The sequence below is a fragment of the Anser cygnoides genome, chromosome 1 (genome assembly GCF_040182565.1).
Source record: "Anser cygnoides isolate HZ-2024a breed goose chromosome 1, Taihu_goose_T2T_genome, whole genome shotgun sequence".
NCBI lineage: Eukaryota > Metazoa > Chordata > Aves > Anseriformes > Anatidae > Anser > Anser cygnoides.
In genome coordinates, this window is record NC_089873.1 from 208,650,312 (window position 1) to 208,662,463 (window position 12,152).

Sequence of the window (12,152 nt, forward strand, 5' to 3'; positions counted from 1 at the left end):
TACCAGTTTGTGTCATTTAAAAAATATTCTGCTAAATTCTTTCAGCAGACAGTTCTTCGGAAGGTTATTTGGATAAAAATGTAGGAGGCTGGTCAGAAGGCTGTTGTAAAATTTACTTAGATTCTTTATAAACTAATCGAAGTTTTAGAAACCAAATTTTTACCCATAGAAGCCTGTAAGTGTGTGCATAAAATAATGAAGTAAAGGCATCTCAAGTGACGATGCACCTTAGACCTTTGTGTCCTTGTGCACCTGATGCATCCTGTTGCGACTCCAGGACGTGGGCTCAGTACAGCTGCTCCGTGCAACTGCACGGGTCTGATTCTGGCTGACTGACCGGGAATCTTTATCTCAGAAATTTAGAAGTTAGCATTGGTTCCTGCACGATTTTCTTTCAACTGGAATGGAGCTTCACTGGGCCTTGAAAGCCGGAGGTCTGCTGGCAGATGTCTAGCTCGTCCTTGTCCCTGTGCAGGATTGTTCTCTAACGTGTATGTTCAAAACTGCTGTTAGTCAAATTAATTTTAAATTCTGTAGGGATGTGGCTTGCTTTTAGAGTCCTTGCAGGATCCAGTAAATGCCACCAGCTTTCTTTGCTGTCTTCATTTATCCAAACTATCCCTTGTTTTCCTAGAAGAAGGCCAGACGCTGCTCTTTGATAGCTGGGTTCGGTAGCCCAGAGGTCAGCACCTTGTGCTCTCGGCGAGGTGCTGGGATGTCAGAGGCATCTCCTGGTGGGGCTGGAGCAGCAAGCAGAGGTCAGGCACCAGGCTTGTGCCCACAGCAATTGAGATGATACTGAATGCTCAGAGACAAGCTAAGCTTGCTGCTGCTGCTGCTCCCTAAACTCCATTTTACTCACTCTGATTTAATCCTGTTACCTACTGGTGTCCAGAAGGACAGCCTACTTCTCCTTCCAGTCGTTTTTCCTATATTTGAGCACTGCTCTCTCTCCTGCCTTTGAGCTTGCATTCCGTAGACCAATTGTCCCTGCTCCTTCAGCCTTTCTCTGCAGGGCACATCTGCTGTACTCCAGTAATTCCTACTGGCTGGCTCACGTCTTTCTTGAAGTATTCGTGGTGCCCAGATGGCACCGAGTACATTTTTCCAGTTCAGTGTGATTTTAAATTCCCATTTTATCTTCCAGTACCTCCAAGGTCAGTGGTGGTTATAGATTTGTTAGTGTCACAACATTAGGGTTTTTCAGCTGTTTTTTTAATTGCTTTTTGTATCTGAATTCAGTCATTTCTGGGGTGCTTGCAATCTTCAAATATTGTTGTTTGTGAGAACTCTTTGGAAATCACTTACATTATGCATACAGGAAAATGTAATCACGTGAGATTTAGTATTTAGATATTTAGATTTAGTATTTAGATTTTAGTATTTAGATTAAATATTTAGATATTTAGATATTTTAGTATTTAGATTCCAACTATAATAACGGTTTTCAGTTGGAACACCTTCTTTGGATGCTTCCGTAAGTGATAGTAAGAGCTTCAAACGGTGCTAATTGCAGCATTATTTTAGATATCTGCAGTCTTTCTGTAAACTTACGTTCTTTTTTTCTCTCCTAAAGGAAAGAGCGGTTGGTGTACGTGGGCATCAGTATTGAGAACATCATTCCACCACAGGTAAGTCACTGCATCTATGGTGTCGTATTCTTTATTCTTTCTCAGTGGTGTGTTCAGAGAGCTAGTAGCATCTTGGAAAGAAGAATCAACGTATATTCAGGCCAGAAATAATTCTGTGGCCTCCATTTTAGACTGAACTTGAATTTGAAGCCAAGGGAGCTTTCTCTTGGTTATTAGAGCCGCCTGGTGCTCCACACAGTCCTCTGTCAGTGACGATCGCAGGATTGCCTTCCCCCAGTTACACTTGGGTGTTGAGTAGAGCACTCTGCCATTCTGTCAGTTGTAAGGGTGCGATTCTGTGCAATTAACTCTGCTGGCTGCTGTACAGTCATCTCTGAGCTAATTGTTACAGCCTTTAGAGCTGATGGAGAGAAATCAGTGTGTCTGGCCTATGGGGGGTGAGGAGGTTATGCAGTTCCTTTGCCTACAACAAGTTCATTTGAAGTTTGGTGAAAAACTATAAGCATTTAGTGTTCTATTAACAGAGTTTGTGCACGGTTTCCCTTTGCAGAATAGGAAAAATATTGTTACTTATGTGGTGATTGCCCTTTTTTCACTTCTTGAATACATTTAAAGTGAATTTCTTCATGTCATAGCCAAATGCCTTTATCCAGAGTTATATAATCTGTTCCTTACTTGAAAGTTGAAAATGAAACTTTAGTTTGTTTTAAATACAAACTTTCCATGCTGGCTGTAGTAAAGCTAATTTTCTCCCTCTGTCTGTGGATATCAGACGCTTGATAACAGATTTTACAAACCTGCAAAGGACTCTCTGGCTGAGAGCAAATATTTTGAAAATATTTTTAAAAATAACTGCCCAGGGACAGATTTTATTTGTTTGTTTAACTTAATAACTTGGAAACAATGTCTTAAATTTAAACTGCGTGGAATTTCATTGGAATTTCATTGAAACTGCACCAAGTAAAGGCGTTTGCGATGGCTTAGACCAAGGAGAGCCCCTGAGCAAACCACCTGTGCCGTTAGCTGTCTGGAGGCAGAGACCAGTGCGGGGGCACAGATGCAGAGTCCCTGTGCTTAGCAGGTAGAGATTTATGTGAGCAACAACGTGTTCAGCTGCTGCTTACAAGTCCTGGGAGGATCACCTGAGTGTTGCAGTGTAAACAGCGATACAATAACCTGAACGCTCAAACTATGTGTTTGTGGAATTAGGCTGTCAGTAAGGGCCCTGTCAGCAAGCGTTCCCGTGAAATCTGCGCTGTAACGAGTCGTTGCACTGGAAATCAAAATGCGTTGTGTTGGACACACAAACTTTCTGTCTTACATAAAAATCTGCACGGTAGGAGTTCAGTCATAATAAGTCTGGAGCGAGGGAGGGAAGAGAAAACGTTTTGACACTCTGTCTTATGTGAACAGGAGCCAGAAATACCTGAAGGTCAGGAAGAAAAAAAGAAAGATTCCAAAAAGCCCAAATCAAAGCTACTTGAAAGGAGGTCTACCAGAACCCGGAAATGCATAAGCTACAGGTAGGCAGCTTGTTTAAATAGCTTGTAAAACAACAAAAAAGTCATTGTCATTTTCTTTCTCAAGCAACCCACAGCTTCTCAAGCAGGCATTTATATTTAAAAGAGCAGCCAAATTAAAGTGTCTTTGTTCTTTCCTCTGAATACTGCTTATGCTTGATGTTTCTAAAATGGAGGTGCACATTAGATAGCATAGCGAAGGGCAGATGCATAAAAAATATAAAATGCACACGGTACTTTCTTTGTTCAGGAATATTGGAGGAGATTTTGGTGTTACTGCAGTTTCTGCAGCAAGTTAAAGCAGGCCAATTATGCCCCTCCTTTCTCTTGAAAGAGAAACTCATGTTTCTGTGTGAAGGCCTGAAATTCCTCTCCCTCATTTTTCCCCTTTACTGCTACTTTACACAAAAGGGGCATGAAACTTAATACGCAATTAGAAGAGAACAACTCTGCAGAGTAATTGTGATGATAAAAATGCAATTAGTAAATTAAAAATCCAAGGCATTTAGACTCTGCATTCTGAAAGTAAAAGTAGAGCGAGCCACTATGGTTTCCAAAATTCAGCACAATCTTCGTGTTATCTTTTGTTCTCCATGTATTATCAGAGCGTTCTATAAACTATTTTCTAAACAATGCCCTGAGATATGCCCAGTATCCTCCCCAGGCCAGCAGGGGATTAGAGAAGGACGTGGTTGGTTGCCTGAGAGCTCGTGCTTTTTGTCCCAGCTGCATTAAGTATATAAAAAAAAAAAAAACTTGCCTTTCCCACAGTACTTGTTCTGTGTAGACCTTTACCATAAAAAAATTAGAACATTACAACTTCCAAAACCTTCCAGCAATAACCCTGATTAAACTCAGTCTGGTTGATGACAGGCATAGCCTTTGTGTCTGGTGAGTTTTCCAGCCTGTTCGGAAAACTCAGCCTGACCTCACTTAGCTGTTGATTTTCGGTAACTTTTAAAATCAACAGCAGAAGCCACACTAAGGAAAATGTCATTGCTGGTTTGCAAAATCAGGTATTTCTGTAAGGAACATTATGCCACGGGCACGATTACGTAGATTTGCTGCTGTGTGTGTGACAGGTCAGGCAGCAGCTGACCAGGAGAAAAAAACCTTGCCTGTAGGATATCTGGCATGACTTCAGCAGGGCACACATGGTACAAAGACAGGAATTTTTATCTGAAATAACGTTTAATATAACGTTGGTCTTGAAAATCAATCTTCTGATACAAAATGACAGTCTTTCCTACGGACTCCATCGTACACATAGCTTTGAGCTGGTGGAAATATTACACATGTCAGGGTGTCGCTTCAGATTGATGCGTCTGCAGTGAAGTCCGACTGGTGTCAGTGAGAATTGTGTATGCTTTCCTTCAGAGTGGGAAAATAAATGCTAAACGTCCCATTCTGCTCACAGACAAATCTGTATCGTGTAGCATTCTGCTTCTCCAAAGACAGGTTAATTCCTTTGTGCCATGAGTCATCTGTGTCTTCCTCTCCTGAGCAGGTTAGCGAACATCTGCCTTACAAATAAAGCAGCAGCAGAAGGAATAATGTTCCATTACACCTAACGGACAAGCAGTTATCAGCTCGTGTTTGATATCAGGTTATTTGTTAGCAGTGTTTTGAAAGCATTAAGTGATTTCTCACATTTTAAAGAGGGTGTTTTTAGCGCTGCAGAGGGAAATAGCGTTTGAGTAATGTGGAATAAATCTCATTGATGGAATAATTTCAGAGTTAGTTTCTTACTGTGTAAAGCTGCCTTAAACATGACATACGGTTGTTCTTAGATGTACAGAGAGACCAGAAATCAATCATGTTATTTTTAAAGAAGAGTTTTATGGTTACTGTTGGAACACAGAGTAATTGCCAGATTTATTTTCATCTTGTTCTGATGGAGTTCTCAATGGAGGACTGAGATAAACATAGCTGTAATCTTCAGTGACTGGCAAGCCGAATATTTAATAAAAGTATTGTCCGATCACCAGTCATTTGTATTAAAAAATGGGCAAATGATTAGAAGAAAAAAATAATCTAAACAAGACGTTTTTCCTATGTAATTAATAAAATTTCTACTTTTTGCATGTAATATCTCAAGGCATCGTTTTGGTAATGCAGGTAACAGTCTTTTGTTGCAAGATTTGAGTTCAAAACTGAAGAAAAAGAGCAACGAAGTCATCTTCCATGTAAAGGGGCTGGATCCTTTCTCCTCCGTTTGCTGTTCCCTTTAAATGAGTTATGCAGTGTGCAGGGATTTGTGCAGTTTTACAAAAGCATGCTCCAGTATTTTGCTTTTGTTTTCCCTAGTTTTTTATCTAGCATTACGTTATGTGTATTTGTATATAATTATGAAGTCTGTATGGTGTATTTTATCTGTTCGACTTACAATCTTGCAGATCCATAAGATGTAATTACTGTGAGCTTTAAAGAGGGGAAATGAAGCTATGTGAAATAAGTTTTCAAGGAAAAATTAGGGTGAATAATTAGACTTTTCAGGTGCTTTTCAGAAAATCTGTTTTGCCAATTTTCAGTGGATATGTCATCCAGATAAAAGGTGTGAAAAACTAGTCTTCTGTTTGAAAAATGCCACTGATACCATTTAAAATAATTTTGGAATTATATATTGCTGAATCCTGTCATGTAAAAACGAAGGTGGTTTTCTATTCATATAAATCAATAGTAATACAGCCTGGCAATGATAAATACTCTGCTAGCACATCAAAATAATAAACACACCTTTTAAAAATTTACTATTTTATCACATATCTGGCCCATTGTCTGTTGTTTTGTCATATAGCCAGCCCGTTTCCTATGCACTGTATTTTCTTAAGGCAATTTTAGATTTTCAGGTATGTTTTCATGATATCAAATAAAGTCATAAATGAAAGATGTTACTTTTAGGTTTGATGAATTTGATGAGGCAATTGATGAGGCAATTGAAGATGATATCAAGGAAGCTGATGGAGGAGGTATGTTTCTGACTTTGTTTTTCGTTGCAGCGGGGTAAGATGAGTAAGACCAAATTTCTTTTGATATGACAGGCAACAAATATAATCCTCTCCCTTAAAACAACGTAGTTTACAGTTTTTACTACTGTACTTTTAGAGTCAGTTAACTTCCCTTGGAAACGGCCATTCCAGGCTGCCAAAAGATGGCAAAAAGTATTTGGTCTTGATAGTTAAATTCGGTGTGTACATGTTTTGATATATGAATACAGTGAAAAGCTTTTAAAATTCATTTAAAAAAATAATTCATTTAAAATTCATTAATTAAAAATTTTAAAGAAAGCTTTCAAAATTCATTTGCTAAGTTTTGAATTTCCGAATGGAGTGGCAACTGGTGGAATTGGCATTTGACACCTGTAAAAATTGGGTTCACGAAGTGGTCCACAGTTGGACACTCTGAAGACTGGGTCTACAAATACATTTGTTGTCTTGAAATCACTCATCCAGATCTGCAAGCATTTCTCAGTTATAATGGATAAAGTGAAGTTACGTTCTTTGTTGCTTGTTAAGACACCACAGGGGACAAAACGAGAGATCTTCTAAAGTGTCTGAGGTAGATAGATGGATTTGTGCTTCTACGTCACCTTAACTTGTGTGGAGAGAACTGCTGTGAAACTTGTACAGCTTCTGGCATCTCCATAAAGACAGCAGTTCCCAGAAAGCCAGTGGCTGTATAGAGATGATCTGAAAATCAGGTGTCTGTGGTGTGTTACACAAGATTTAATAAATGTAACTAAGTCTCTCGACAGTAAAATCAGCTTGTCTGAAACTCTACTCACTGGCCAAACAGCAACTTAAACACCACATCTCCCAGGAAGGGTATTAAGCATTATGAAGATGTATTTTTTTTTTTTTATATCTGCCCTACTCAAAAAGCACTCATATTGGGAGTAATGTGGATTGTGGTTAAGTATCAGAATGCTGACATTTAGCTGCTGCCTTCTACATTGACTTCAGTATTTCCAAGTGACCGCAGCTGGGGCTGTGTGTGTCAGGAACAAGACCCCAGCCAGTGTCTTGCATGAAAAAATTGTTCTGTGTTACAGAAAATAAACCGAAGCTAGAGACGTGGAAGAAAGATGTGTGTGAAGTTAAATAAAAATAAACTTGTTCTTATTTTCCCCTTTCTCTCACTGAATTCAGGCATTGGCAGAGGCAAAGACATGTCTAATATCACAGGTCACCGTGGGAAAGACATTTCCACAATCCTAGAGGAAGAAAGGAAAGAAAACAAGCGACCACAACGGGCCGCTGCAGCACGGCGCAAGAAACGACGGCGACTAAACGACCTGGATAGTGACAGTAACCTGGATGAAGAAGAGAGCGAGGATGAATTTAAGATCAGCGATGGGTAGGTCTGCAGTTTAGCTTCCACTCCCTGGCTGCTACAGGTTTCTGCGACTCTGCAGTGCCCCTAAAACGGTGATTAGGGGTGTGTGTCCTGTTCTGGAACACCACCGCACAGTGCCAGCAAAAGTACTCCTGGCCTAGTGGAACGTAATTGTGCTGGAAAAACTGCACTGCAAATCATCCAACCTGCTTTTTAAGCAGAACGTATCCTTAACAAAGACATAACTGAAATGAGGCAGGCTCTTTCCTTTTGAAAATGTCATGTTTTGTGGGATTTTTATTTGGCGTGATTGCCATTTAGAAATCGGAAGAGTGAAATTCTCCACCCTGACACGTGGGTTCCGAAATCAATTCTTGATTTTTGCTTTCTAAAAGGTAGAGTTTGAACACAGTCAGGAGGTTTATACTATAGAAAACAGTTATGTGAAGGTTTAGGCACTAAATGAATATTGCTTTAGCTTACTGTAGTTCTTTTTCCCTGGCATTTCTCATCTTTCAGACTGGGCAATTCCTAAAGTTAAACGATTAATAATAATTTTAGATTTTCTTTATGCCTCAATGAAGAAACATAATGGAGGTTTAGGCTCTTTACCATTAACTTTTTAAGTTTTACACCAGTCATATGGTCAGTTTACTAAGTTTATGGATAACTTACACAACACAAATGCAAATATTTCTTGAGCTTTTTCTTCACATGTGACTTTGCCAAGGAATTTTCGGTGGCACCCTGAATAGTTAAGCAAAATGTGCTGGAAATTTCCAATCAATCAATGTAGCGTTTGGAAATCTCACGGAATTAATAGCGCATCGGTCTGTTAAAGTGTGCTCATGCATTTTCAAATCAGTTCTCTGCTGAACGCCTTCTGAATGTTGTACTGGAATTTACATTCCGCTGGCGGCCAAATGCAGTCTCAGTTTGATGTAGCATTCGTAGTCACCTGCTATTCTGATCTGCTGCGTAATGTCACGCCCTGTAAAGCTATCTCCCCAGTACGCGACTGAAACTTAATGCCAGTGACAGCAGTTTGCTCTCTGGATCTTTAGTACACATTATTTCTATAAAAGTTGTGCCCGTTTGTTAAAGGCAGTGCTTTGCGTTTATTACTTGCTCATAAAATGGAGGTCACGTTTTGATCCTTTGTTTCAGATATCTCTGTTGTCTGTGGTCTCTCTCTGAACAGATCTCAGGACGAGTTTGTTATATCGGAGGAAAATCTGGATGAAAGTGAAGACGACCCGCCATCAAACGAGGACAGCGATTCCGAGTTCTGTGCCCGCATATCCCGGCGACACCTCTCCAGGCCCATGAGGCAAAGCCGGCGGTTACGAAGGAAAACAGTCAAGAAAAAATACTCTGAGGATGATGAAGATGAAGATTCTGAAGACAATTCTAGCAGAGAATCTGGTGAGTATAAATAGTCCTCTAAAAGCATTTAATACTTTGTGCTGGAGAGAGGAGGAGTGGAAGTCTCAGTCTCCTGTCAGGACTTTGACATTAATGGTTTTGGTTGCTGTGGCCAAGTCATATGTCATCTTTGCTTCCTGTCTGTAAAGCAGCTTACTGCTTGTTCTGCTGTGAGTATTCTGAAGGAAACTACTCCAGAGTACTGGCTTCTTGGCATTTTAAATAAATATATATTTAAATGTATGCTTCTGTTATGGTTTGTCCTTTGTGGACAGCTTCAGCTATCCCGTACCTTCCTGTTTGGAACATGATTGCAGGGAAAACAAAGGACGGAGACAAAAATATACTTCTTTACATCTGTTTGAAGACCTTCTGTATAAACTGAAAAAGCTTCTTCTGAAAGAAACATTTTCCCTCGCTTTGTATGGACAAATAATTCCTTCAGCTGCAGTGAGCCGTTGCATGGCATGGTGTGTTCTCCGGCGGGCATCAAAGCAGACCGTAACACCTTGAATCTGTCCCTTCTGCATTTATCCTTTCTCATCTGTAGTAACTAAAGACTTTGTCGCACCTAGTAATTCACTTCATTCTGCTTGTCCTTCAGGCAGTTCAGTTTCTGTTTGCACAATTTAAAGTGTGTGAATAATATGTATAAAACATGCACAGCTTTTGGCGATTTGCGTCGTTCTCTGAAGACCGTCCTCTGTGTTTCTGCGTCATTGGAGATTCAGTACTAAAAAGTGCCAGATATATACTCACCCTTACTTATTTTATTGTGAATTTAAGCTAGTAAGTACTCTGGGGTGTTAACTTGTCATACGGAGAGTGTTACCTTTCCAGCGGTTTCTCTGTCTCTCTCAAATATAGACAAGTGTGTTGGAGTAGGTGGCTTTGAGGTGCTGGTATCCAAAAGGAGGGTTAATGCATGGGCAGATTAAGACAGCTGCATCCCCTTGCTGTCTCCCTGTCCCAAATGCGTCAGTGCCCTAAACGTAAGCTGTTACTAATGAAGATATGTGCAGAAGCTAGAGGGGAACTAAAGAGATCGATCATCTACTCTGTAATGCCTGTGAGCAAATCTATTTGTTCGCTGGTGGACGCTGGTGGACATGGTGGACATCTGTGAGAAAGTCAGCACCCCGTACTGTACCATCCAAAGCGCCCTGTTTAAAAAAGAGCAGAAAGAGGAGACACTGAATAAAAATATAATTTTCTTCCGTTTCTGGCAAAATGCTGTAGGTAGAGCCTTGCCTCGCTGATTCCAATGTCATTCCTTATACATCTAACTGTGTTTTTCTTTACCCTGTTATAGTCCCTCAGGATCCTGCCTTAACCCTGTCTTGATCTAAAGAAATAACGTGCCCTGTGAGTGGCTGTTTTCAGTCTCCAGAGATGGAGTTTTTTTCTGAAGGTGGTTGTTTGTGCCGACTTGCTCTGATCCTTTCTCTAACATTGTAGGAGGTAAAGAGGGTTGCTACTTTGACCTGTGACTGATGTCAGTCAGCAACTTAAGAACATTTGGTGACCCACACAGAAATGTACTGTGACCTCAGGATAATTATTCTGGCACAGCTCTGTGAAAAAGCAGCAAAAGTTGCTGTAAAATCTATTGTCAAGTACTGAAAATTTAAGTAAATTTAATTCGTAGAGACAGTAGGTGCAGTAGTCTGGGGCAGGAAGAACTGGGAATTGCTGTAAAATTCTTCTCTACGGTTTCTGTTGTAAGCAAACTTTTAAGCCAGATTTTTATTGTTAACGATTTAATATTTCTAAGTCAAATTTTACCTGGATTCTCACTGTGTCATTGTTTTTTCTTTTTTTTCATCTACTTATTTTGAAAATTATTTGAGTACACTGAATGTAAACGTACAAGCCAGGAAGGACTTCCCAGTGGGAGCAGTAATGTGTGTGTCGTCACTCGGAATCAGTCAGGTTGTTTCAGCCATCAGGAATTGTAGAGGAGGCAGCTCTGGCACCAGTAGAGGGAACAAAAGCACAGGAAGCAGACCTGTTCTGGAGGAGTTTGATGGAGAAAGGTTTGCAAGGAGATTTTAAAATTAAGCAATTCTGCACTGACAGTGAGAGGGGGAACTGATGCGTGAGCCTGGAACAGGTCAGGGCAATGAGGCGTGCTGGCTGAGACTCTTCCATGCTGGAAGAGTGCGTGATTTTATTAATGTTGCTCTAAAGCTTATCTAAATAGTTGAGTTTTGCTTTAATGGAGTAACGGACCTGGCTGTTCCCTTCTGCACAGAGAGCGGCGATTACACAGATTACAGCGATGACGATTACCTGGAAACCAGGAGGAGAAGATCAAGGCGGAATCAGAAGAGACAAGTTAACTACAAGGAAGATTCAGAAAGCGATGGCTCCCAGAAAAGTGTCCGATACGGAAAGGAGTTGAGAAGAGTTCATAAACGCAGGCTCTCCACCTCGGACAGCGAAGGTAAAATGAGCAGTCCGTGATTGCAAGAGCTGGTGTATGTCAGGAGAAAACTCGGTGTAATTCAGAGGTGCCCTGTGAATTTTCTTGCTAGAGTTCCTTGATGTTTCTCAGAAACTGTTTCCTTCTGAAACAGCCCACTATGACATGCCGTTACAGTTACTTCTCAAAGCCATTGCTGCCCCCCTCCTGCCTTCCAGGTGGGATTTTCTGTGTCTGGCAAGGACTGCTGGGATTCCCCCACTATCATTAATGTAACTATTCGGCCACTTTTCCGTTAAGAGGCCACAAAACGTCCTCCCCTGAGTCTTTAAAGATTCTCTTTTGCAAGAGAAAGGCTGTTACTGCTTGTATCTGTGCCACCCTACAATTCTCCCTGCCAGCTCAGCCTTTTTCAGTCCCTACTCAATGTCCTGTTCGAAGGTGCTGTGCTAAGTGTAGGTATATCGCCAGGTGCTGTTACAGAGGAAGCCTGCTCCCACTAATGCCCGTCACCCCGTGAGCACCTGGTGTGTGTTTAGCTGCCCTATTATCTCTTACTAAAACAACCACTGGCTTTGGGTCCTTTGCATTCTGGACACCCCGCTCATGAGACGCCTCCTGTCCGGCGCTCAGAGACGCCGAGCCCTGCGGGTTGCGGTGGATGCCAGGGCTCCTCAGAAAACCCGCCGCACTCGGCAGGCTGAGCGCCTCTGACTTCTCGTAGGTAAGTTTGGGAAGTGCTGGCCCGAGTTTACAGCGTGGTACAGGATCCTCTTCCCTGAAGGGAAACAAGGACGTAATGCCTTGAAAACTCGATCCTCGATACGCAGTCTGTCCTCAGAAATAAGGTGTGCA

General features: G+C 41.1%; 1 protein-coding gene across 2 annotated transcripts in view; it reads left to right on the forward strand.

The window, feature by feature from the left end:
* Positions 1-12,152, forward strand: part of RSF1 (remodeling and spacing factor 1) — a 61,439-nt gene that overhangs the window by 40,785 nt on the left and 8,502 nt on the right. For both annotated transcript variants that reach the window (XM_066989974.1, XM_066989975.1), the window contains exons 10-15: positions 1,577-1,631; positions 3,006-3,115; positions 6,014-6,081; positions 7,261-7,468; positions 8,649-8,872; positions 11,127-11,318. In XM_066989974.1, coding sequence (XP_066846075.1) covers positions 1,577-1,631; positions 3,006-3,115; positions 6,014-6,081; positions 7,261-7,468; positions 8,649-8,872; positions 11,127-11,318 — 857 coding nt within the window. The remainder of the gene's footprint in view (positions 1-1,576; positions 1,632-3,005; positions 3,116-6,013; positions 6,082-7,260; positions 7,469-8,648; positions 8,873-11,126; positions 11,319-12,152) is intronic.